The sequence below is a fragment of the Oncorhynchus keta genome, chromosome 4, assembly GCF_023373465.1.
Source record: "Oncorhynchus keta strain PuntledgeMale-10-30-2019 chromosome 4, Oket_V2, whole genome shotgun sequence".
Classification (NCBI taxonomy): Eukaryota; Metazoa; Chordata; class Actinopteri; order Salmoniformes; family Salmonidae; genus Oncorhynchus; species Oncorhynchus keta.
The window spans coordinates 32,286,129-32,313,201 of record NC_068424.1 but is presented as its reverse complement, the minus strand read 5'-3'; the positions used below and the strand labels follow the sequence as shown (position 1 = coordinate 32,313,201).

At 39.7% G+C, this 27,073-nt stretch overlaps 2 protein-coding genes across 13 annotated transcripts in view; one reads left to right on the top strand and one right to left on the bottom strand.

Annotated features, from left to right (window-relative positions):
• The window catches only part of myripb (myosin VIIA and Rab interacting protein b), a 200,779-nt gene extending 186,324 nt beyond the window's left edge, over nucleotides 1-14,455 (top strand). For 9 of the 12 annotated variants that reach the window (XM_052506155.1, XM_052506166.1, XM_052506144.1 and 6 more), the window contains one exon: nucleotides 11,159-14,455. In XM_052506155.1, the coding sequence (XP_052362115.1) occupies nucleotides 11,159-11,199 (41 nt within the window). In that variant the 3' untranslated portion in view covers nucleotides 11,200-14,455. Of the gene's footprint in view, nucleotides 1-5,502; nucleotides 5,588-11,158 lie in introns of all 12 variants that reach the window. The other 3 variants (XR_008111213.1, XR_008111214.1, XR_008111215.1) reach the window with 3 other exon arrangements.
• A 363-nt stretch (nucleotides 14,456-14,818) lies between these two features.
• prlh2 (prolactin releasing hormone 2) lies at nucleotides 14,819-25,300 on the bottom strand. Its single transcript, XM_035762053.2, has 3 exons — nucleotides 24,937-25,300; nucleotides 24,462-24,656; nucleotides 14,819-15,293 (listed from the first exon to the last, which is right to left on the bottom strand). Exons 1-3 carry the CDS (start codon nucleotides 24,998-25,000, stop codon nucleotides 15,085-15,087), a joined length of 468 nt encoding a protein of 155 aa, XP_035617946.1. The 5' UTR covers nucleotides 25,001-25,300; the 3' UTR covers nucleotides 14,819-15,084.
• Between the last annotated feature and the right edge of the window lie 1,773 nt (nucleotides 25,301-27,073).

Genomic DNA, 27,073 nt, shown 5'->3' with positions numbered 1-27,073 from the left:
ATCGCGGGCTGACGTCACTGTGGCAACACGATGTTGTCTGCTCCACAGGATAACGCACCCTTTTTTCATGTGCGGACGGACATTGGCTTGGCAGAAAGATTTTGTGTTCACACTTAGAAGACTAACATCACATTTGGATCTAAAGGAAGAGGTTGAATGGATGCCAGGCTAAGTGTACCAGGTAGAGAGGGAAGATATAGAAAGGAAAGAGAGAGGCTCCATTAGGAACGAGAGAAGGAGCACACAGAATAGGAGACGAATCGGACGGCTGCACCATTAGCCAATGGGGGCACGCTTCTTTTCATGTTAATAATTCATTCATTATTAATCAGGGTTTTCTTCTTTTTTTTTTGACACCAACAAGCAGCTTTTCCACATGGTCAATGAAATCACTCTGTTTTTAGCCTTTACTTTCCAAGTAAAACACAACACAACAGAGGCTAAATCAAAGAAGTGTCATATAATCATAAAGCATTGATTTCAGATAGGAGTCGACGGTGCATCTTTTGAAAGAGACTCATTAGACAATCAATCAATCAAATGTCTTTGTAAAGCCTTTTTGTACATCAGTAGATGTCACACAGTGCTGTTACAAAAACCCAGCCTAAAACCACAAAGAGCAAGCAATGCAGATGTAGAAGCACAGTGGCTAGGAAAAACTCCCTAGAAAGGCAGGAACCTAGGAAGAAAGCTCGAGAGGAACAAGGCTCTGAGGGCTAGCGATTCCTCTTCTGGATGTATCGGTGGCAATTATAGGAATACAGGGCCATTAACACTAGATCCCTCTTCAAGATGTTCAAATGTTCATAGATGACCAGCAGGGTCAAATAATAATCACAGTGGTTATAGAGGGTGCAACAGGTCAGCACCTCAGGAGTAAATGTCAGTTGGCAAATCAATTTATAAAATTTTTGAAATGCGTTTCTCTGCATTTTTGTTGTTGTTATTCTGTCTCTCACTGTTCAAATAAACCTACCATTAAAATTATAGACTGATCACGTCTTTGTCAGTGGGCAAACATACAAAATCAGCAAGGGATCAAATACTTTTTTCCCTCACTGTATATAGTGAAAACAAAAGTCCTAAAAAAAACAGAACCTTGAGGAACACTTATATAGAATCATAAAACACGGGACGAGATGTTAAAAATGGTCCATTGTGCCAATAGATGGAATGCACTCACATGAGATTTGCCGTGGTGCTGACAGAGTGGCATGCAAGGTTTATTTCTTAGACTGGGTTAAGATGTCAATTTTGGGACACATCCTCAGTAGTGTGCCTTCGAATCAGTGGGTGTTTCGGCCTTTAATCACTAAACACCCTCGTCAAAGGTGGCCAGCTAAAGGGTGATCAAGCCTTAGATTGTGTCCCATGCCCAATTAAGATGTCCCACGGGACTATGCAAGGCAGGGCGTCCTCTTCCCTGAGCCAGCCCTACAGCTGACCGCATACCTCATATGCCCTCCTCAAGTTGGAGGGATCTGAATTGGGTTCTCAGGTGGGGGTGGGGGTGGGGGGTCATGAAGTTATTGCCCAGCAAGGGTCCTTCCGTTTGATCCAGATCCACTGGCTGCCTCTTTCAGCTGCTTGAGAAACTGCTCTGATGGTCTGCCGCAGAGCCTGTCCATGGATTCCAAGTTCTTTCAGCAACCTGATGGTGGAAGAAGCCACGAATTCTCTGCATCCCACTTCAACTGGCCAGACTTTTGCATTCCAGCCACGCTGAGTTGCGTCTGCTGCCAACTCTGTGTAACGCAGTTTCTTACGCTCGTAGGCCTCTTCAACAGAGTTTTCCCACGGGACTGGGAGCTCTATGATGTACACAGCCTTTCGTGAAGGGGACCAGAGTACCATGTCTAGCCTAAGGTTGGTAGAAGCAATCTCAGGTGGAAAAAATAATTGCTGGCCAATATCGACAAGCATCTTCCAATCCCGGGCCATGGCTAGGTGTCCAGTTTCTGGCTTCGTAGGAGGATGCTTGGGCCTTTTCTGTCCCTCCCGGATGTATGTTGTTGTTTTGACGGGATTGCTTGTTTTTGGAGGTAATGAATTGGTTGCACTCCTCTTGGTCTCAAGTGCTGCAGCCAGGCTCTTGAGGACCTGATTGTGCCTCCAGGTGTAGCGGCCTTGTGAGAGGCTGGTCTTGCAACCTGTCATTATATGCCCGAGAGTCGCTGGAGCTGGGCAGAGGGGGCAGGTCGAGTCCTCGCCATACCATTGATGTAGATTCTTTGGTGATGGAAGCACATCATAAACAGCTCTTATGATGAAGCTGATGTTCCTTGCCTCCATTTGCCAAAGCTCACTCCAGTTGATCTTTCTCCTCTCCAGGCCTTCCCACCGCGTCCATTGCCCTTGTTTAGCAAGAGAGACAGACTTTGCACTTCTTGCAGACTCCTCCTGTCTGCGCACCTCCTCGACCACCAGCTTTCTGCGTTCAGATGTTGTTGCCTTATGGAACGTTGGTTTGCTTGCTGCCAGGCCAAAGCCTCCTCTTCCATGCTGGATATTCCCCACAATGTCTTGGAGTCTCAGGGCTGATGTTGCTTGCTGCACAGCCTTGGATGATGTCCAGTTTGTAGGGGAGGTGCAGCCTTGCTAATGGTCTGGTCTTTGGAGTCCTTCAATGTCATCTGAAGTCTTACTTTAGAGCACTTGTACTCCTCCGTTAGACTTGTAAGAGGTAGTTCAAGGACCCCTTTGCCATAGAGGCCGATGTTACTCAGGCATCGTGGGACACCCAGCCATTTCTTCACGTATGAGGTAATGGTTCGCTCCATCTTCTCCACTGTTGTTATTGGGACCTCATAGACGGTGAGTGGCCACATTACCCGGGGGAGAAGTCCAAACTGTAGGCACCAAAGCTTGAGCTTCCCAGGCAGTAGGGTCTTGTTGATATTCTCAAGACCGTCGGCGATGTCCTGCCTTACTTGCTGCACTTGATCTTTATCCCGGAGGCTTTCGTTGTACCATCTACCCAGGCTCTTGATGGGTTGCTCATACACCGTTGGTATCGGGTCATCTCCAATGCAGAACCTCACATCTTTAAGCTGTCCCTTGACTATGGAGATGCTTCGAGATTTGCTTGGCTTGATTTTCATCCGGGCCCACTTGATGTTATCCTGCAGCTTTGCAAGTAGCCGCCTGGTGCATGCTGCAGTGGTAGTCAGTGTAGTCATGTCATCCATGTATGCTCGGATAGGTGGGAGACGGGAGTCCTTCCTTAGTTCTCTCACTGCCGACCACCCATCTTGATGCCCTGATGATGACTTCCATGGCCATAGTGAAGGCCAGAGGAGAAATTGTACAGCCTGCCATTATGCCTACTTCCAAGCGCCGCCATGTTGTTGTGAAGTCAGGTGTTGTGAAACACAATTGCAGGTCTTGGAAATAGGCCTTTACCAGTGTAGTGATGGGTTCTGGTACGTGGAAAATGTTGAACGATTCCCAGAGGATTTCATTGGGAACTGAGCCAAAGGCATTGGCCAGGTCGAGGAAGATGGCATAGACATCTCTTGTCCTTCTTAGCTGTTTGGATCTGGTGCCAAATCATACTAGTATGTTCCAGGCAACCAGAGAAACCAGGAATGCCTGCTTTCTGTACAGATGTATCAATGTACTTGTTCCTTTCCAGATAAGTGGACCGCCTCTGTGCTATTATACTGAAAAAGATCTTCCCTTTGACGTTGAGAAGGGAGATTGGTCGGAATTGACTGATGTCTGTCGCATCCTTCTCTTTCGAGATTAGCACACCACCAGCCCTTCGCCATGCCTTTGGTATTATTTCCTTCTGCCACACTATCCTCATGAGCCTCCAAAGAAAGTGTAGAATATCCGGGGCGTTCTTGTAGAGCTAGTATGGTACTCCATTAGGCCCAGGAGCCGAGGCCGCTCTTGCTCTTCGGACAACGTTCTCTACTTCCCTCCATTTTGGAGCGTCAGTGTCCAGATTGAATTCTGGTGGTTGAATAGGTGGGATGTCATGTGGGATGATTATCTGCTCATGCCTTTTCATGTCCTGGTGGACCTTTTCCAGATGTTCTTCCAGTTCAGGCTTTGGAGTTTTTAGGATTCCGCACTTTTCCTTTGCGAAGAGGTCTTTGACAAACTTAAAGGGTTTTTTATAGAACCGTGTTCTTGAGTGTTCCTTCTTCCTACAAAATTTCCTTAAGTTTTCCGCTCTTCGCAAGGTTGCTAGCCGACATTTAATGTCTGCTTGGAGTAGCATGAGACCTTCTCTCTCTGCATCAGAGGCCTTCTTCCACTGCTTCCTCAGCTGTCTTCTCTCTCTGACAAGTATCTCGATCTCCTGCTGCCTCCTAGATTTGGCTGGCGCGGGAGGTGTCTTGCCACTTCTCCTTTCGTTTACTCCAAAGCGCTCTTCTCCGTAGTGGTAGATAATGTCTCCCATCCTTTCAAGCTTTTTCTCTGCTGTTCCTACCTGTTGTTCCAAGATTTTCGTCAGGTCGTTGTTGATTGATTCCCACTCTCTCTTTTCAGCAGCTTTGGGCCACTTCACACTCGGTCTGTGCCCTTTGATCTTTTCCTCTTTTAGAGGTCTCTGTGGTTGGGTGAGTTTATCCACCGGCATTTCTGTGCTTGTGTTATCCTCCTCTGTTACAGGGGTGCTGATGCTCTGCAAACTTTGGTTTGCGTCCCGTCGCTGTGCTTCATTCGACTGATTTGACTGGCTGTTTCGTAAGAAGTACTGGTCAATGCGAGGTCCCTGTCTCTGCTCTCCCAAGCACCTTTTCCTCCCTTGATGGATCCTTAACCTCCTTGCCGATGTTACTCTCTCCCAACCACAGCTGCACACCTGAAGTGTGTGTCCTGCTGCTGTTATGGTTGTCTCATGTGCTGTGTTCCTACTCGTAGTCGTTTATGTTCCTGGGTCCGTAAACCGTGTGATCAGTCGTTGAGACCCACAGATTTAGATCAGATCTAAACCAGGCAAAAACATTTCTGCGTAGACTATTTTGGGTGTCCAATCTCTTAAAAAAACAGTGGTCGCCAACGATAAAGGCTTGCGCTCCTTTTTTTTTTAGGTGTTGCGCTGAAGGCGGTAGGTGCACTTAATTCAGAAGCCCTGCGCACCGGGCAAACAAAGTGATTCCATTTTGTACCATTTCATTTGTCTGAAAAGATTGACTCCGGCCTACCCGGTGGACCGGGACATCTGTGGCTAAACCGAGTGCTCGAACTGCTCTGGCCAATAGGATTGCTCAAATCAACGTACCTATAGAGCTTCTACGACCCCAGCCACAGCAAAGTGTTATACTAGCCTATATACAATGTATTAACTTCATGAGTGAGTTCACATTTGTTTTTATATAGCTCAAAACACGGTTCAACACTATTACAAATCATAAAACGCGATTCTCCGTACTTGCGCTGCAATGAATGAGTAGCCAAGTGTATCATTAGCCCTGCATTTATATTCTTATTAGCAGCTTGTTGTGTCCATTTTAATATAGAGGAATGTTTCACTTTCTCTGGTCATAGGTACAACATAACTTTGAGCATGACTGAGGCAGATGCGGAGCGACTCCAGTTTCGTCATCGGGTAAGAAGAGGTGTACCCTCTCTGGTTAGTCTCACTGGAGGAATGTTCAAAACAATTGGGAAATCGGAAATCTCCGATTTCCGACTTCAGTGAGTTGGGAACTCAGAAAAAATCAAGATCCCATATTTTTTCATCCAACTTGGAATTCCAAGTCGAAAACTTTCCGACCTAAAGATCATTGACGTCTTGTTTTTGTTTTTTTGGGGTGGGGGTTCCCAGTTGCCTTGAAAGCACCATGACCATCAGATGCAGGTACAGTAAAAATAAAAGTAAAATAAAAAATTATTTCAATTTATGGTCCGCAGTGCACCGCAAGTGCTACACCAACTGATCTATTTTGTTATCAAACATCGAGTTTTGAACTATGATATGGTCTGAGAATAAAAATATTGTCAGTCCAGCCAAAAATCTCGGCTAGCTTTTTGACTGTGAAAGTGATCTTGACTCAAAAGGTTGGTGTTAAAAGCCGGACTAAGGTCTAGTAGCACAACGACAGACGCAGAGCCTTGGTCTGACGCCATTAAAAAGGGAAATTGACCACCTTCACGAGTGTGGTCTCAGTACTATGATGGGGTCTTAAACCATACTGGAGCTTTTTTTTACACAGTTGAAGTCGGAAGTTTACTTACACCTTCGTCAAATACATTTAAACTCAGTTTTTCACAATTCCTGACATTTAATCCTAGTAAAGACTCCCTGTCTTAAGTCAGTTAGAATCACCACTATTTTAAGAATGTGAAATGTCAGAATAATAGCAGAGAGAATTATGTATTTCAGCTTTTATTTCTTTCCCAGTGGGTCAGAAGTTTACATACACTCAATTAGTATTTGGTAGCATTGCCTTTAAATTGTTTAACTTGGGTCATTTTGCCACAACTTTGGAAGTATGTTTGGGGTCATTGTCCATTTGTAAGACCCACTTGTGATCAAGCTTTAACTTCCTGACTGATGTCTTGAGATGTTGCTTCAATATATCCTAATAATTGTCCTTCCTCATGATGCCATCTATTTTGTGAAGTGCACCAGTCCCTCCTGCAGCAAAGCACCCCACAACATGATGCTGCCACCCCGTGCTTCACGGATTGGATGGTGTTCTTCGGCTTGCAAGCCTCCCCCTTTTCCCTCTGAACATAACGATGGTCATTATGGCCAAACAGTTCTATTTTTGTTTCATCAGACCAGAGGACATTTCTCCAAAAAGTACGATCTTTGTCCACATGTGCAGTTTTATAGCGGTTTTGGAGCAGTGGCTTCTTCCTTGCTGAGTGGCCTTTCAGGTTATGTCGATATAGGACTCGTTTTGCTGTGGATATAGATACTTTTGTACCCGTTTCCTCCAGCATCTTCACAAGGTCCTTGTTCTGGGAGTGATTTGCAGTTTTCGCCCCAAAGTACATTCATCTCTAGGAGACAGAACGTGTCTCCTTCCTGAGCGGTATGACGGCTGCGTGGTCCCATGGTGTTTATACTTGCGTGCTATTGTTTGTACAGATGAACGTGTACCTTCAGGCGTTTGGAAATTGCTCCCAAGGATGAACCAGACTTGTGGAGGTCTACATTTTCTGATGGCTTGGCTGATTTCTTTTGATTTTCTCATGATGTCAAGCAAATAGGCACGGAGTTTGAAGGTAGGCCTTCAAATACATCCACAGGTACACCTCCAATTGAATCAAATTATGTCAATTAGCCTATCAGAAGCTTCTAATGCCATGACATCATTTTCTGGAATTTTCCAAGCTGTTTAAAGGCACAGTCAATTTATTGTATGTAAACTTCTGACCCACTGGAATTGTGATACAGTGAATTATAAGTGAAATAATCTGTCTGTAAACAATTGTTGTAAAAATGACTTGTGTCATGCACAAAATAGATGTCATAACCGACTTGCCAAAACTATAGTTTGTTAAAGGGCTGAAATTAGGGCTGAAATCCCGTTCACGGGATGATATGACAACAGCCAGTGAAAGTGCAGGGCGCCAAATTCAAAACAACAGGAATCTCACAATTAAAATTCCTCAAACATACATGTATCTTATACCATTTTAAAGCTAATCTTGTTGTTAATCCCACCACAGTGTACAATTTCAAATATGCTTTATAGCAAAAGCACCACAAACGATTGTTAGGTCACCACCAAGCCACAGAAAAACACACACATTTTACCAGCCAAAGATTTTCCAGCCAGAGTCACAAAAAGCACAAATAGAGATGAAAATGAATCACCAGATGACACTCATAGGACTTCATGTTACACAATACATATATGTTTTGTTTGATAAAGTTCATATTTATATCAAAATCTGAGTTTACATTGGCGCATTATGTTCACTAGTTCCAAAAACATCCAGTGATTTTGCATAGCCACATCGATTCAACAGAAATACTCATCATAATTGTCGATGATAATACAAGTTATACACATGGAATTATAGATATACCTCTCCTTAATGCTACCGCTGTGTCAGATTTCAAAAATACTTTACGGAAAAAGCAAACCATGCAATAATCTGAGACGGCGCTCAGAACAATAGTCAAATTAGCCACCATGTTGGAGTCAACAGAAACCAGAAATGACATGATAAATATTCCCTTACCTTTGATGATCTGCATCAGAATGCACTCCCAGAAATCCCAGGTCCACAATAAATGTTTGTTTTGTTTGATAATGTCTGTTATTTTTGTCCAAATACCGCCTTTTGTTAGTGCGTTTGGTATACATATCCAAACGCTCGTTCTGGTCGTGCGTTTCTTCGGACAAAAACTTCAGAAAGTTATATTACAGGTCGAAGAAACATTTCAAACTAAGTACAGAATCAATCATTAGGATGTTCTTATCATAAATCTTCAATAAAGTTCCAACCGGAGAATTCCTTCCTGTGTCTTGAGGAGCAACGAAACGCAAGTGGATATCATGTGGAATGCGCGTGACCAGGAAATGGCTGATTGCCAGACACATGGCTCATTCTGCTATTATTCAGTCCCACAACACAGTAGAAGCCTCATTCACATTTCTATAAACGGTTCACATCTAGTGGAAGCCCTAGGAAGTGCAACTTCATTCATATCTCAATGGGATTTCAACTGGAACTATGTTGAAAAGCTACCAACCTCAGATTTCTCACTTCCTGTTTGGATTTCTTCTCGGGTTTCTGCCTGTCATATAAGTTCTGTTATACTCACAGACATCATTCAAACAGTTTTAGAAACGTCAGAGTGTTTTCTATCCAATACTAATAATAATATGCATATATTAGCAACTGAGACTGAGGAGCAGGCCGTTTACTCTGGGGCACCTTATTCATCCAAGCTACTCAATACTGCCCCCCAGCCATAAGAAGTTAACAAGAAATTTGTGGAGTGGTTGAAAAACGAGTTTTAATGACTCCAACCTAAGTGTATGTAAACTTCCGACTTCAACTGTACATCATTTGTCTTCAGGAAATAGTGAGTTTCTCAGCAACAGCTTTTTCAACAACAACAACATCTGAGTAATGGGAGATTCGATATAGGCAGATAGTAAATAAATAAACCACTCAATTGTGGTCAAAGTTTGGCTTTCTCAGGAGAGGCTTTATTACTGCCACTTTAAGTTACTTTGGTTCACATCGTAAGGATAGGGAGCCATTTATTATGTTCAGTATATAAGTAGGCGGTTTTTGTAAACGTGTCGACGAAAACTTGGGTTTCTCCATTGATCTGAGGTTCTACCAGTTCTGTGCAGACTTTGGACAACTACACCTATTCAAAGAGGAGTCTGTGATTTGCTTTCTAAAGATCATGATCTTTTCATTGAAGAAAGTTATGAATTCATCATTGCTGAAGTGAAGCGCATCCTCACTTGGGGATGCTGCTTTTTAGTTAGCTTTGCAACAGTATCAAATATGTATTTAGGATTGTTTTTATTCTCCTCAATCAGGTTTGCAAAGTAGGCTGATTGAGCAGCAGTGAGGGCTTTTTGATATTGCACTTTCTAAGATAGTCATAAGACTTCCAATTTGGTGGAGTGACATTTCCGATCCAATTTTCTGGAAGCTTCTTTCCGGGCTGTAAAATTTTCTGTATTTAATTTTGTTTTGCTTTTAGTGGCGCAACTGCATCCAGGGTATTACGCAAAGTTACTTTTATATCCTCAGTTAGGTGATTTTACTACTCTGACATCCTTGGGTAGGTGGAGGGAATCTGCAAGGGCATCTAGGAATCTTTGCGTTGTCCGAGAATTTATAGCGCAGCTGTTGATAATCCTTGGTTGGGGTCTAAGCTAATTATTTGATTGCAAATGTAATAAAATGGTGGCCCAATAGTCCAGGATTATGAGGAAAAACATTTAGATCCACAAAATCTATTCCACGGGACTAAACTAGATCCAGGGTATGACTATGGCTATGCGTAAGTCCCGAGACATGTTGGACAAAATCCACTGAGTCGATGATGGCTCCGAAAGCCTTTTGGAGTGGGTCTGTGGAGTTCTGTGAATATTGAAGTCACCAAAAATGTGAATATTATCTGCTATGACTATGAGGCCCAATAGAAGTTCAAGGAACTTTGTGAGTAACACTGTACACAGCCCAGGAGGCCTGTAAATCAGTAGCTATTAAAAATTGATTGAGTAGGCTGCATCAATTCATGACTAGAACCTCAAAAGATGAAAATGTAGCCTTTTTTGTTGTGATAAAGGTTAGCAACACCTCTGCCTTTGCGTGATGCTCTGGGGATATGGTCACTAGTGTAACCAGGAGGAGAGGCCTCATTTAACCCAGTAAATTCATCAGGCATGAGCCATGTTTCAGTCAGGCCAATCACATCAAATGTATAATCAGTGATTAGTTTGTGAATTATCTTACATTAAGTAGTCCTATTTTGAGATGTGAGGTATGATCACAATCTCTTTCAATAATGACAGGAATGGAGGAGGTCTTTATTCCAGTGGGATTGCTAAGGTGTGTTTAATTTTGTCAGACCTAGATCGAGGCACAGACAGGGTCTCAATGGGGAAAACTGAGCTGACTACACTGACTGTGCTAGGGGCAGACTCCACTAAGCTGGCAGGCTGGCTAACAGCACCCTATCCCATTGTGGAGCTAGAGGAATTAGAGCCCTGTCTATGTTGATAGAAAAGATGAGAGCACCCCTCCAGCTAGGATGGAGTCCATCACTCCTCAGCAGGCAAGCCTTGGTCCTGTTTGTGGGTGAGTCCCAGACTAGAGCATCATGTAATGATTATTTAACTAAGGGACTAATGTTTTACTGTTTCTCTCTCAGTGTTGGGAACTTCTACATTTTATGCCCAATTCTGAATAGATATTACCAGATACACTGAGTATCCAAAATATTAGGAACACCTACCAAGTGACAGTTTGACCAGGTGAATCCAGGTAAAAGCTATGATCCCGTATTGATGTCACTTGTTAAATCCATTTCAATCAGTGTAGATGAAGGGGAGGAGACAGTACACTCAGTGTATACTCAATGCAAACTACATTAATGGTTATGCTGTGTAATAGCTTCATTTGTCATTGTGACTATTGAATACACTCTTTAGCTTCCTGAATAGCTCAAGTCATATATTTCTATATGTATTTCCTTGTTTTTCTCCAGATAAGGAGTCTGAGCAACAGGTAACAGCACTTCATCCGTAGCGACAGACAGAAAGCACAAAGAGTCCCTCAGGGGCCCCGCACGGTCTCTCCACTCCAGTGCCTTGATCCAGCGTCTGCCTTGGGCTATGCAGGGGCCAACACCTGCCCTGTGCACCCCACCCAGCGCTCTCCTCAGCCAGGCACGGCCCCATCCAGTCACCCCCTGAATATCTCCAGACCCCCTTCCCTGCCTCCCCCAGCCCAGGACCGACTCATTCAACCCCTGTCCCAACCTACTCCATCAGCCCCCCGGGCCTCATTCACTGTAATTACCACACCACAACGCTCACAACAGGGTGGTTTGATAGACGACGTGTCTCTGCCTTAAAATCAGCGAACGAACACTCCTCGCCCGAGACAACTCACTGTCCTACTGTCAAAAGAAGACCTAACTTCAAAGTCCTTGTACAGAAAATAAGAAAACCTCTGTCAGTCTTTTTTTTTTTTTCTAACTGTTTGCAAGGGTGTTGTAGGTGTTTGAAGATGTGAAAAACCATGTGAAAACTTCTGTGATGAATGTCCCAAAAGAGGCTGAACCATGTTTTATTATTACTTGTTGTTTCTCTCGCTGATGAAACGTCATGATGAATTGCCGAGCACCCACAGAACCTGTTCGATGTTGTTGTTGTATTATCATTTCTGTGTACAGACTCAAACGTAATCATTTCCTTGAACTAGCAGACAACAATCCTCATTCACGACGCTCTGGTCTGACGTGTTTTCGAATTTTAGATGAGAGGTTCACTTTAAGAAACATCTGGCGTCCGTCCTCTCCTGTTCCTCGAATTAATCATTTACATGAAGGCAACGGGTAAACACACCTCAATCTTTTCACGGTGGCGATTTTGAGACGAGCTCGTTACTCTAGCGCGTAGTTACCGTGTTTCGAGAAGGATTCACGACATTGCTCGGCCCACACAATGACAGTTTATGTCATGTCTGTTTTGTAAGGCCAAAATAACCTCCATCTACAGGTTGCGAGACTTTGGCATCTGTCTCCGGGGAGACCCAAGGCCAAAATAACCTCCATCTACAGGTTGCGAGACTTTGGCATCTGTCTCCGGGGAGACCCAAGGCCAAAATAATGCAAGGCAAAATATTTAGTTACATGAACAAATAATGCAACGTTTATCACACAAATGGTCTACCTATTATATAAAGTATACGTAAAGCATTTAGGAACCGAAAGAAGCCCGACATTAGAATAAATGGACACGTTTCTTAACCAAACAATGACAATGTACGACATCTTCACCGTTCTGTCTTTTTTTGAATGAATATGTTTCATTCTATAGCTAGAGGACTCCTGATATCTCCAGGAGTAATACATCAAATGTGTGTCTTTATCTGTGGTCTAGTACTGTCTTTTTGCTAGCTAGGGCCGTCTACTTGATATCTGTCTTCCCAGTAGCATACTTGGGTGTGTGAACTGCTGACTTCATAACTTGCAGATGATGGTAGACACATTAACAAGGATTATAGGACAGGGCGATTTGTGCGTGAACTAATACTCACACTCTGATTTATTTTCCTACTAGCACTGACATTGCTGATAGCTACTTTATTGAGGAAAAATACATGTACTATGACTGAGGTATTTGGCTGTCCCAACTAGCCATCTGAAGATCAATGCACTTAACTGTAGGTCTCTGGATAAGCGTCTGCTAGATGACAACAACGTCAAATGTATTTTTTTGCTTGTTCTTTTTATGTTTAATTGGTTTCAGCTTTGTGGCCTTTACTTGGCGTACATTTTGATTTCTCTCCTGTGCTCTATGGCTCCAATAATTAATTGTGCGTTGTGTTAAATATCTTGTAAAGATTTATACATAATGAAGTCTACTGGGCTTTATGGCAAAATGCCATGAAAAGCATGATTTTATTTTTGTACTTTTGAAGATTGTTATTTCGCAGTTCTTTTCACTAAAACAAAGTGGGCGGAAACCGGCCTAGGCTTTATTCTCCTCCTCCGAAAGGTTTTCTCATCAGTTAAGTCTGAAACCGTGTCATGTTTCCTTCTTCAAAGTGCTTTACATGTATGCCTGCATTAATTGTCGGAAAATGTGTGATTTTAATGGGGATGATGGTATTCATATTCATGATAACGTGGGAGATGTGATAAATAGCAGTTGATGCAGTGTCTGGTATTACTCCAATGACCAAGGGGAGAGTCTGGAATGCCAGGCCTGTTTTTTTTATCAGCGTCTCAGAGTAGGAGTGCTGATCTAGGATCAGTCTTTCCCTGTCCATGTAACCATATTCATTGTGATCTACAACACAAAATGTATCCTAGATCAGCACTTCTACTCTTGAGATACTCTGAGAGGCCCTGGTCTTTATATTGAAAAGATCAGATAGTATATTAATATAGAGGAAAATATTAAATACAGTGTTGAGGAATTCTGTTCCTGTTAGTAATTACAGGTAAAATAGTATGACGTTTGCGTTGGTTCAGGTTGTTACGTGCAGCTTGACCTTTCTTCAAGCCGCACCTATCAGGTGGGGTCCTGTTGTGGCTCAGTTGGTAGAGCATGACACTTGCAATGCTAGGGTTGTGGGTTCAATTCCCACGGGGGACCAGTATGAAGTTGCTCTGGATAAGAGCGTCTAATAAAGGACAATAAGGATAATATGTAACGCCCTGTACCGGAGCTAGTGACACAGGTCATTCCCATACCTATGGACTTCTGTTATATTTCTATTATATTTGAACACTGTCCACTGGTAAGTCCTTCCATCCATCCTATGATCCCATTTTGCAGGTTATGCATATCGTTTCCTGTATGTCGTCGTTGTTCCTGGATGTGTGTTGTGTATCAACGCATGTTTCTGGTTTTAAATAGATGTACAAAATTCGAGAAGCACAGCCAAGGGGTTCATTATTATCAATGTCCTGTATTTTTCTATTGTAAAAAAATATATTTTATCTCACCTCCTAATTTGTTTATATATATATATCCATATATATGTATAAAAAAAAATGGATATGACATAAGATAATTGCCCAATCATAAACTTGATCCTTCTGTGTTGTCTTCGGGAGGCAGCCAGCTGTCTATGTTCCTCGGCCGCAGTGAAGTTCACTTTGCACACCTCTGATGGACTATTCACTCATATGCGCAATCGTTTGTTGCAGTCCATATCATGTGTCGGGGAAAAAATATTAAGAAGCAGAAAATACAGATTCTCTATGTGCCAAATTGCTCTGATTGAGAAAAAGTGTAATACTGATTGAATAAAGTTTGCACCTGAATGACCTCTGGAGTTTCCTATCATTCCTAACCTTTGGGGATTAATGAAGTATACCTAGGATAGGATAAAGTAATCCTTCTCACCCCCCTTAAAAGATTTAGATGCACTATTGTAAAGTGGCTGTTCCACTGGATGTCATAAGGTGAATGCACCAATTTGTAAGTCGCTCTGGATAAGAGCGTTTGCTAAATGACTTAAATGTAAATGTAAGTATGGTCTTACTTTATGTTACAAAGAATATCCCTCACCAATGGTAAGAAAAACTGACCGGCTTATTCACCGAAAGGTTCAGATTTCGAGCAGCTTTATATTTCTCGTTTTAGACTTCCTGCTTTTTATTCAACAATAATTGGTCACAGCATCAATGTACCAAAAACATAGTCTGTTACTATCTTCATTTATTAATCAATATAGATTGCATTTCTCAGTATGTACCATACAGACTACAACTGGTCGGCCAGTTTAGAGGTCCCTAGACTAAGACATACTGTAGGCTTGAGAGCAAACCTTGAAAAGAAAGAAAGAACGACAGAAAGAAACAGGAGATAGAGACAAAGAAAGACAATACTTGATTAAATAAAGACACGTTCACGGACACAGATGGTGGGGGCGGGCGAGCGGCCAAGCATGTTGTCATGGTAGCCAGTCGGCGTCCTCTCCGCTAAGTGTCTTCCCGATGTTCTCCTGGTTCCTGATGATGTCGAGGAGAATCTCCAGTGTGCTGACCATGGCCACAGGGTGTCTGAGCCCTCCGCTGCCCCCTCCTCCGCTCTGCCTCTTCCCAAAACGCCCGATGGGCCTTACCCCACGGCCCACGTACCAGAATGGATCTATTTCTGGACCTGACAAAGACACAAGGGGTGAGTGGAAGCGTCAAGTTAAGGTTTGAGTATACACTGAACAAAAATATCAATGCAACATGTAAAGTGTTGGTCCCATGTTTCATGAGCTGAAATAAAAGATCCCAGATATTTTCCATACCACAAACAAAAGCTTATTTCTCTCAAATGTTTTTCACTCATTTGTTTACATTCCTGTTAGTGAGCATTCCTCCTTTTCCCAAGATAATCCATCCACCGTACAGGTGTGGCATATCAAGAAGCTGATTAAACAGCATGATCATTACACAGGTGCAGCTTGTGCTGGGGACAATAAAAGGCCACTCTAAGATGTTCAATTTTGTCACACAACACAATGACACAGATGTCTCAAGTTTTTTGAGGGAGTGTGCAATTGGCATGCTGACTGCAGGAATGTCCAACAGAGCTGTTGCTAGAGAATTTAATATTAATTTCTCTACCATAAGCCACCTCCAATGTCATTTTAGAAAATGTGGCAGTACATCCAAATGGTCTCATAACCGCATACCAAGTTTAACCACGCCAGCCCAGGGCCTACACATCTGAGTATTTCTGTCTGTAATAACGCCCTTTTGTGGGGGAAAAAATAATTCTGATTGGCTGGCCTGGCTCCCAAGTGGGTGCCCCTATGAACCTCCCAGGCCCACCCGTGTGTGCACCCCTGCCCAGTCATTTGAAATCCATAGATTAGGGCCGAATGAATTTATTTCAATTGACTGATTTCCTTCTATGAACTGTAACTCAGTAAAAATCTTTGAAATTGTTGCATGTTGTGTTTATATTTTTGTTCAGTATATATACAGTTGTGGTCAAAAATATTGGCACCCTTACACATTATTCAAGTAACTCACAATTTTCCCTAAAAATATGTTGAAATTGAACAAAGTATTTGGTCTCCACAATTCTTTATTTCACTGTTAATATTACAGAACCTTTTTTTTATTTATTCTGAACTTAATATATCCATTTAAATGAGAAAATAAACAGAAATGACATTGAAATAATTATTGACACCCTAGACTTAATATTTGGTAGCACAGCCTTTGGTCAAAATAACTGCAATCAAGTGCTTCCTATAGTCATTGATGAGCTTCCTGAACCTCTGTACTGGCAGTTTGGTCAACTCCTCTTGTGCAAACTTCTCCAATTCTCTCAGATTTGAAGGGTGCCTTCTCCCAACTGCTGTTTTCAGATCTCTCCACAAGTGTTCAATGGGATTTTGATCTGGACTCATTGCTGGCCACTTCAGAATAGTCCAGTGTTTTGTCTTGAACCATTTCTGGGTTCTTTTTGAAGTGTGTTTGGGGTCAATGTCCTGCCATCAATGTCCTTCCATGCACAGGTTCAAGGCACCCAGTGCCAGAGGCAGCAAAGCAACCCCAAAACATAATTGAACCTCCTCCATGTTTGGCTGTAGGGAAGGTGTTATTTTCTTTGAAAGTTCAATTTTGTTTTAGAGTTGCTTTAGACTATTCTATGGTTTTCTTTCTTTTGTCCATGCTCGTTGCGGCACACACAGTGACACACAACAGGAGAATGAGTCCTTTCCTCTATTCAAACTGGTTGAATACGTGATTTTTATACTGCAGACACCTTCAACTCACCACAGGTGAGTTCAATTCAAAAGATAATGAGAATCACCTGATTGAAATTATTTCTAACTACTTCTAGAAGTTGTCGTCCGGGCCATTTTAGGATTTCTTTGTGGAATTTAGTAAATTATTCCTTTTTTTTGGTGTTGTTCAACTGGTGTTGTCCCCCCCCCACACACACACACACTATCTTTCTTAAAAGAACACACAAATGCCTTTCCACAAAGTACACAGTTGTACCGTTATGCGTAAACAGTAGTCACACCTAATAACCATCATATTGCTGATTCATAGCTAGTGATAATGCTCTAAAGGACCAGGTTATTGTTCACATCATGTTATTGTCCATACCAATACCATGAAATGTGGGATGAACAATATCATTTCCTGTTAGGTTATAGAATAACCTGGTATGAACAATATCTTTACTTGGTATAAGGCTATTGGTATAAACAATAACCTGGTATGAACAATACCATTTAGGCTATTGGTGTGAACAATTACCTGGTATGAACAGTAACCTGGTATGAACAATACCATTTTAGGCTATTGGTGTGAACAATAACCTAGTATGAACAATAACCTGGTATGAACAATACTATTTTAGGCTATTGATGTGAACAATAACCTGGTATGAACAATACAATTTTAACCTATTGGTATGAACAATACCATTTTAAGCTATTGGTGTGAACAATACCATTTTAGGCTATTGGTATGAACAATACCATTTTAGGCTATTGGTGTGAACAATACCTGGTATGAACAATACAATTTTAACCTATTGGTATGAACAATACCATTTTAAGCTATTGGTGTGAACAATACCATTTTAGGCTATTGGTATGAACAATACCATTTTAGGCTATTGGTGTGAACAATACCATTTTAAGCTATTGGTGTGAACAATACCATTTTAGGATATTGGTATGAACAATACCATTTTAGGCTATTGGTGTGAACAATACCATTTTAGGCTATTGGTATGAACAATACCATTTTAACCTATTGGTATGAACAATACCATTTTAAGCTATTGGTGTGAACAATACCATTTTAGGCTATTGGTATGTACAATACCATTTTAGGCTATTGGTATGAACAATACCATTTTAGGCTATTGGTATGAACAATACCATTTTAGGCTATTGGTATGAACAATACCATTTTAGGCTATTGGTGTGTACAATACCATTTTAACCTATTGGTATGAACAATACCATTTTAAGCTATTGGTGTGAACAATACCATTTTAGGCTATTGGTATGTACAATACCATTTTAGGCTATTGGTATGAACAATACCATTTTAGGCTATTGGTATGAACAATACCATTTTAGGCTATTGGTGTGTACAATACCATTTTAACCTATTGGTATGAACAATACCATTTTAACCTATTGGTATGTACAATAACATTTTAAGCTATTGGTGTGAACAATACCATTTTAGGCTATTGGTATGTACAATACCATTTTAGGCTATTGGTATGAACAATACCATTTTAGGCTATTGGTATGAACAATACCATTTTAGGCTATTGGTGTGAACAATAACCTAGTATGAACAATAACCTGGTATGAACAATACTATTTTAGGCTATTGATGTGAACAATAACCTGGTATGAACAATAACATTTTAAGCTATTGGTATGGACAATACCATATTAAGCTATTGGTATGAATAATACCATTTTACGCTATTTGTATGAACAATACCATTTTACGCTATTGGTGTGTACAATACCATTTTAACCTATTGGTATGAACAATACCATTTTAACCTATTGGTATGTACAATAACATTTTAAGCTATTGGTGTGAACAATACCATTTTAGGCTATTGGTATGTACAATACCATTTTAGGCTATTGGTATGAACAATACCATTTTAGGCTATTGGTGTGAACAATAACCTAGTATGAACAATAACCTGGTATGAACAATACTATTTTAGGCTATTGATGTGAACAATAACCTGGTATGAACAATAACATTTTAAGCTATTGGTATGGACAATACCATATTAAGCTATTGGTATGAATAATACCATTTTACGCTATTTGTATGAACAATACCATTTTACGCTATTGGTATGAACAATACAATTTTAACCTATTGGTATGAACAATACCATTTTAAGCTATTGGTGTGAACAATACCATTTTAGGCTATTGGTATGTACAATACCATTTTAGGCTATTGGTATGAACAATACCATTTTAGGCTATTGGTGTGTACAATACCATTTGAACCTATTGGTATGAACAATACCATTTTAAGCTATTGGTGTGAACAATACCATTTTAGGCTATTGGTATGTACAATACCATTTTAGGCTATTGGTATGAACAATACCATTTTAGGCTATTGGTGTGTACAATACCATTTTAACCTATTGGTATGAACAATACCATTTTAGGCTATTGGTATGTACAATACCATTTTAGGCTATTGGTATGAACAATACCATTTTAGGCTATTGGTGTGAACAATACCATTTTAGGCTATTGGTATGAACAATACCATTTTAACCTATTGGTATGAACAATACCATTTTAAGCTATTGGTGTGAACAATACCATTTTAGGCTATTGGTATGTACAATACCATTTTAGGCTATTGGTATGAACAATACCATTTTAGGCTATTGGTATGAACAATACCATTTTAGGCTATTGGTATGAACAATACCATTTTAGGCTATTGGTGTGTACAATACCATTTTAACCTATTGGTATGAACAATACCATTTTAACCTATTGGTATGAACAATACCATTTTAAGCTATTGGTATGAACAATACAATTTTAACCTATTGGTATGAACAATACCATTTTAAGCTATTGGTGTGAACAATACCATTTTAGGCTATTGGTATGTACAATACCATTTTAGGCTATTGGTATGAACAATACCATTTTAGGCTATTGGTGTGTACAATACCATTTTAGGCTATTGGTATGAACAATACCATTTTAAGCTATTGGTGTGAACAATACCATTTTAGGCTATTGGTATGAACAATACCATTTTAGGCTATTGGTATGAACAATACCATTTTAGGCTATTGGTATGAACAATACCATTTTAGGCTATTGGTGTGTACAATACCATTTTAACCTATTGGTATGAACAATACCATTTTAACCTATTGGTATGTACAATAACATTTTAAGCTATTGGTGTGAACAATACCATTTTAGGCTATTGGTATGTACAATACCATTTTAGGCTATTGGTATGAACAATACCATTTTAGGCTATTGGTATGAACAATACCATTTTAGGCTATTGGTGTGAACAATAACCTAGTATGAACAATAACCTGGTATGAACAATACTATTTTAGGCTATTGATGTGAACAATAACCTGGTATGAACAATAACATTTTAAGCTATTGGTATGGACAATACCATATTAAGCTATTGGTATGAATAATACCATTTTACGCTATTTGTATGAACAATACCATTTTACGCTATTGGTGTGTACAATACCATTTTAACCTATTGGTATGTACAATAACATTTTAAGCTATTGGTGTGAACAATACCATTTTAGGCTATTGGTATGTACAATACCATTTTAGGCTATTGGTATGAACAATACCATTTTAGGCTATTGGTATGAACAATACCATTTTAGGCTATTGGTGTGAACAATAACCTAGTATGAACAATAACCTGGTATGAACAATACTATTTTAGGCTATTGATGTGAACAATAACCTGGTATGAACAATAACATTTTAAGCTATTGGTATGGACAATACCATATTAAGCTATTGGTATGAATAATACCATTTTACGCTATTTGTATGAACAATACCATTTTACGCTATTGGTATGAACAATACAATTTTAACCTATTGGTATGAACAATACCATTTTAACCTATTGGTATGAACAATACCATTTTAGGCTATTGGTATGTACAATACCATTTTAGGCTATTGGTATGAACAATACCATTTTAGGCTATTGGTATGTACAATACCATTTTAGGCTATTGGTATGAACAATACCATTTTAGGCTATTGGTATGAACAATACCATTTTAAGCTATTGGTGTGAACAATACCATTTTAGGCTATTGGTATGAACAATACCATTTTAGGCTATTGGTGTGTACAATACCATTTTAACCTATTGGTATGAACAATACCATTTTAGGCTATTGGTATGTACAATACCATTTTAGGCTATTGGTATGAACAATACCATTTTAGGCTATTGATGTGTACAATACCATTTTAACCTATTGGTATGAACAATACCATTTTAACCTATTGGTATGAACAATACCATTTTAAGCTATTGGTGTGAACAATACCATTTTAGGCTATTGGTATGTACAATACCATTTTAGGCAATTGGTATGAACAATACCATTTTAGGCTATTGGTATGTACAATACCATTTTAGGCTATTGGTATGAACAATACCATTTTAGGCTATTGGTGTGAACAATACAATTTTAGGCTATTGGTATGAACAATACCATTTTAGGCTATTGGTGTGAACAATAACCTAGTATGAACAATAACCTGGTATGAACAATACTATTTTAGGCTATTGATGTGAACAATAACCTGGTATGAACAATAACATTTTAAGCTATTGGTATGGACAATACCATATTAAGCTATTGGTATGAATAATACCATTTTACGCTATTTGTATGAACAATACCATTTTACGCTATTGGTGTGTACAATACCATTTTAACCTATTGGTATGTACAATAACATTTTAAGCTATTGGTGTGAACAATACCATTTTAGGCTATTGGTGTGTACAATACCATTTTAGGCTATTGGTATGAACAATACCATTTTAGGCTATTGGTATGAACAATACCATTTTAGGCTATTGGTGTGAACAATAACCTAGTATGAACAATAACCTGGTATGAACAATACTATTTTAGGCTATTGATGTGAACAATAACCTGGTATGAACAATAACATTTTAAGCTATTGGTATGGACAATACCATATTAAGCTATTGGTATGAATAATACCATTTTACGCTATTTGTATGAACAATACCATTTTACGCTATTGGTATGAACAATACAATTTTAACCTATTGGTATGAACAATACCATTTTAAGCTATTGGTGTGAACAATACCATTTTAGGCTATTGGTATGTACAATACCATTTTAGGCTATTGGTATGAACAATACCATTTTAGGCTATTGGTGTGTACAATACCATTTGAACCTATTGGTATGAACAATACCATTTTAAGCTATTGGTGTGAACAATACCATTTTAGGCTATTGGTATGAACAATACCATTTTAGGCTATTGGTGTGTACAATACCATTTTAACCTATTGGTATGAACAATACCATTTTAGGCTATTGGTATGTACAATACCATTTTAGGCTATTGGTATGAACAATACCATTTTAGGCTATTGATGTGTACAATACCATTTTAACCTATTGGTATGAACAATACCATTTTAACCTATTGGTATGAACAATACCATTTTAAGCTATTGGTGTGAACAATACCATTTTAGGCTATTGGTATGTACAATACCATTTTAGGCAATTGGTATGAACAATACCATTTTAGGCTATTGGTATGTACAATACCATTTTAGGCTATTGGTATGAACAATACCATTTTAGGCTATTGGTGTGAACAATACAATTTTAGGCTATTGGTGTGAACAATACCATTTTAGGCTATTGGTGTGAATAATACCATTTTACGCTATTGGTATGAATAATACAATTTTAAGCTATTGGTATGAACAATACAATTTTAAGCTATTGGTATGAACAATACCATTTTAACCTATTGGTATGAACAATACCATATTAAGCTATTGGTATGAACAATATCATTTTACGCTATTGGTATGAATAATACCATTTTAAGCTATTGGTATGAACAATACAATTTTAAGCTAATGGTATGAACAATATCATTTTAGGCTATTGGTATGAATAATACCATTTTAAGCTATTGGTATGAACAATACAATTTTAAGCTATTGGTATGAATAATACCAATGTAAGCTATTGGTATGAATAATACCATTTTAAGCTATTGGTATGAACAATACCATATTAAGCTATTGGTATGAACAATATCATTTTACGCTATTGGTATGAATAATACCATTTTAAGCTATTGGTATGAACAATACAATTTTAAGCTATTGGTATGAACAATACCATTTTAGGCTATTGGTGTGAACACTACCATTTTAGGCTATTGGTATGAACAATACCATTTTAGGCTATTGGTGTGAACGATACCATTTTAGGCTATTGGTGTGAACAATACCATTTTAGGCTATTGGTGTGAACAATACCATTTTAGGCTATTGGTGTGAACAATGCCATTTTAGGCTATTGGTGTGAACAATAACCTGAAAGTGGATGTCACCTTTTCATCAGGCAGTGGAGGTCCATTACTGGGCTTGGATGATCATTTTTAGGCAACACTTTAGTCTTCTATGAAGATTTTAGGATGTATAAGTCAAGTTCATCTTCAAGACCCTGCTAGGTAAAGTCCCCCCTTATCTCAGCTCGCTGGTCACCATAGCATCTCCCACCTGTAGCACACGCTCCAGCAGGTATATCTCTCCAGTCACCCCCAAAACCAATTCTTTCTTTGGCCGCCTCTCCTTCCAGTTCTCTGCTGCCAATGACTGGAACGAACTACAAAAATCTCTGGAACTGGAAACACTTATCTCCCTCACTAGCTTTAAGCACCAACTGTCAGAGCATCTTACAGATTACTGCACCTGTACATAGCCCACCTATAATTTAGCCCAAACAGCTACCTCTTTCCCAACTGTATTTAATTAATTTATTTATTTTGATCCTTTGCACCCCATTATTTTTATTTCTACTTTGCACATTCTTCCATTGCAAAACTACCATTCCAGTGTTTTACCTGCTATATTGTATTTACTTTGCTACCATGGCCTTTTTTGCCTTTACCTCCCTTCTCACCTCATTTGCTCACATTGTATATAGACTTGTTTATACTGTATTATTGACTGTATGTTTGTTTTACTCCATGTGTCGTTGTATCTGTCGAACTGTTTTGCTTTATCTTGGCCAGGTCGCAATTGTAAATGAGAACTTGATCTCAACTTGCCTACCTGGTTAAATAAAGGTGAAATGAAAAAGTAAAAAAAGTAAACTGTGAATGTTTAATTTATGAATACCATATCAATAATTAAAAAACATGTTCAAATCCATAACTAAGATGTTGAAAATCTAAATGATATTACAAATGAACAAAATGTATTTTTTTTTGCATAATTATAAATTATATCACATTAACAGTGGTGTGTTACATTCAAAAGTATTACATTTGTTAATTATGATTAAATGTTTTGATGAACAAATTCTACAACCCTTTTATTAACTATTTGTAATAGGTTTGAAATTGACATTTTTTTTCCTTTTAATTATAACACAAAGAAATGTATACAAAATAATGTGTGAAATCCTATGTGTAATATCCAATGTGTCATCAATGTCACCTTTCAAGATCAAATCCGTGTTTCAACTTACTTCTGTTGTCGACATTGTGAACGATGTGAAAGTCGTGCTCCACGGTGGTACTGTGAACGCAGGTGACCGTCGTGGAAAGCAGCAACAGAATCGTGAGCGCAGCCATCAGCCAGCGGGACCCCAGGACGCACTCTCTCACCATCACTGGGCACGCAGCTGTAGTCTCAGGTGTCATTGTGGATGGACGGCAAGGCACTGCACATGGTCCGTTGTGTTTTTAAAATGACATAAAGGTAAAGATAAATAATTAAACCCGACTTTAGACTTGTGGCAATGTAATCTTGCCATATACTTTGAATTAGCCTAGTTCTTGCGTAATTGCGCACCAATGTGTAATTTTAGAACATACATATACCAGCGAACGATCTACTCTAACACAAGGATAACTAATAACTCAATAAATACGTAATAATCCTAAATATATGTTCACTTTTTATACATAAAAGTGGAGAGCACACAACCAGTTTCAACTTACCGTAAACGTTGGTAGCTTGCTGAGGTGGGTCGGTGGAGAGTTTTCCTCGTGCCAGGTTATTCATTAGCGGAAATGGTGTGAGCGCGAATTTATATATTCCGGACTGCCCATGTTAAATGATGACTCAAGAACGTCTGTCAGATAGAATACTCCGGTTGATATCGTCAGCACCACCACTTCCTCCCCATCCCCTCCTTCTTGCAAATCCCCTTATCCTTTTAAGAATGAAACGGTAATGTAATGGGGCGTTTGGGTTGCCGTTGTCCTGGTCCATGGCACGCCGAGGTGCACTCCATCAAGGAGTCAATGACATGTGGACAACATTAACTTAGTTAGTAGACTCCTGCTTTGGGGACCTTTACTTCGGGTACAAGACAGTGAACCAGAGCTGTGGAGGCGGGTATGCGTCAATCATCTTGATTAGTATCGACAAGTCCTACTGTTGTCATAGCACCAACCAGATAGTGGAAAACAGATCACTGAGTATCATGTCCATTGAATGAACTTGTATATGTCTAATCAAATTCACTCGTATTGTAATTCATTATAGGTTATTGAAATCTAGAACATTGGACAGTCACTTCAATGCAACATGGTACACATTTATGTCGCCTACGGTCTTTAGTGATGTGCAATATTCACATGCATTAACAAATGGATGAGAGGTCAAGTACAACACTTGAGTGATCAAATAGAGTGATATTCTTTTTGCATGTGGTGTCAATGAGTTTGCACAGTTCATGTCCAAACATCCCTGACACAGCTAGGTCAGAGAGATGAGTCACGGGTGACAGTCCGGTTGAGGGGAAATTCAGAGTAAAACTGAAATGACAAAAAGGTGATCGCAGCTTTGGCATGAGGCCCATGACTACACTTGTCTAAAAAACATTGTGCTGTCAAGAAACTTAAACTGTTCTTTGGCTGTCCCAATGCAGGTAGAGCCCTTTTTGTGTTCCATGTAGAACCCTTTCCTTAGATGGTTTGACATGGAACCCAAAAGGGTTCTATCTGGAACCAAAAAAAGTTATCCTATGGGGACAGCCAAATATCCCCTTTGGAAACCTTTTTTCTAAAGAGTTTAGGTCCAGTGAGAGGATATCTAAATACAGATGACATATACAGTGTACAATACCAGTCAAACGTTTGGACACTACTCATTCAAGGGTTTTTCATTATTTTTTACTATTTTCTACATGGTAGAATAATAGTGAAGACATCACAACTAAGAAATAACACATATGGAATCATGTAGTTACCAAAAAAGAGTTAAACACATCAAAATAGATTTTAGATTCTCCAAATAGCCACCCTTTGCATTGATGACAGCTTTGCTCACTCTTGGCATTCTCTCAACCAGCTTCACGAGGAATGCTTTTTCAATAGTCTTGAATGAGTTCCTACATATGCTGAGAATTTGTTGGCAGCTTTTCCTTCATTCTGCAGTCCAACTCATCCCAAACCATCTCAATTGGGTTGAGTTTGGGTGATTGTGGAGGCCAGGCCATCTAATGCAGCACTCCATTACTCTTCTTCTTGGTGAAATATCCCTTACACAGTCTGGAAGTGTGTTTTGGGTCATTGTCCTGTTGAAAAACAGATAGTTCCACTAAGCGCAACCAGATGGGATGGCGTATAGCTGCCAAATGTTGTGGTAGCCATGCTGGTTAAGTGTGCCTTTAAATAAATCACAGACAGTGACACCAGGAAAGCACCCCACACCATTACACCTCCTCCTCCATGCTTCACGGTGGGAACCACACGCGGAGATCATCCGTTTTACTCTGGGTCTCACAACGGCAGGCGGTTGGAACCAAAAAAATCTAATTTGGACTCATCAGACCAAAGGACATATGTCTAATGTCCATTGCTCGTGTTTCTTGGCCCAAGCAAGTCTATTCCTCTTATCGGTGTCCTTTAGTAGTGGTTTCTTTGCAGCAAAATCGAGCATGAAGGCCTGATTCACGCAGTCTCCTCTGAACAGTTGATGTTGAGATGTGTCTGTTACTTGAACTCTGTGAGGTGCAATCTGAGGTGCAGTTACAGTAATTGCCTATTTCTGAGGCTAGTAACTCCAATGAACTTAACCTCTGCAGCAGAGGTACCTCAGGGTCTTCCTTTCCTGTGGCGGTCCTCATGA

Coding starts and splice junctions, on each gene's coding strand:
- prlh2 (XM_035762053.2), bottom strand. CDS start 25,000: ATGAATAACCTGGCACGAGGAAAACTCTCCACCGACCCACCTCAGCAA. Junction 24,657..24,936: donor GCAAGCTACCAACGTTTACG/GTAAGTTGAAAC, acceptor GACCATGTGCAG/TGCCTTGCCGTCCATCCACA. Junction 15,294..24,461: donor TCACAATGTCGACAACAGAA/GTAAGTTGAAAC, acceptor TGTCTTTGTCAG/GTCCAGAAATAGATCCATTC.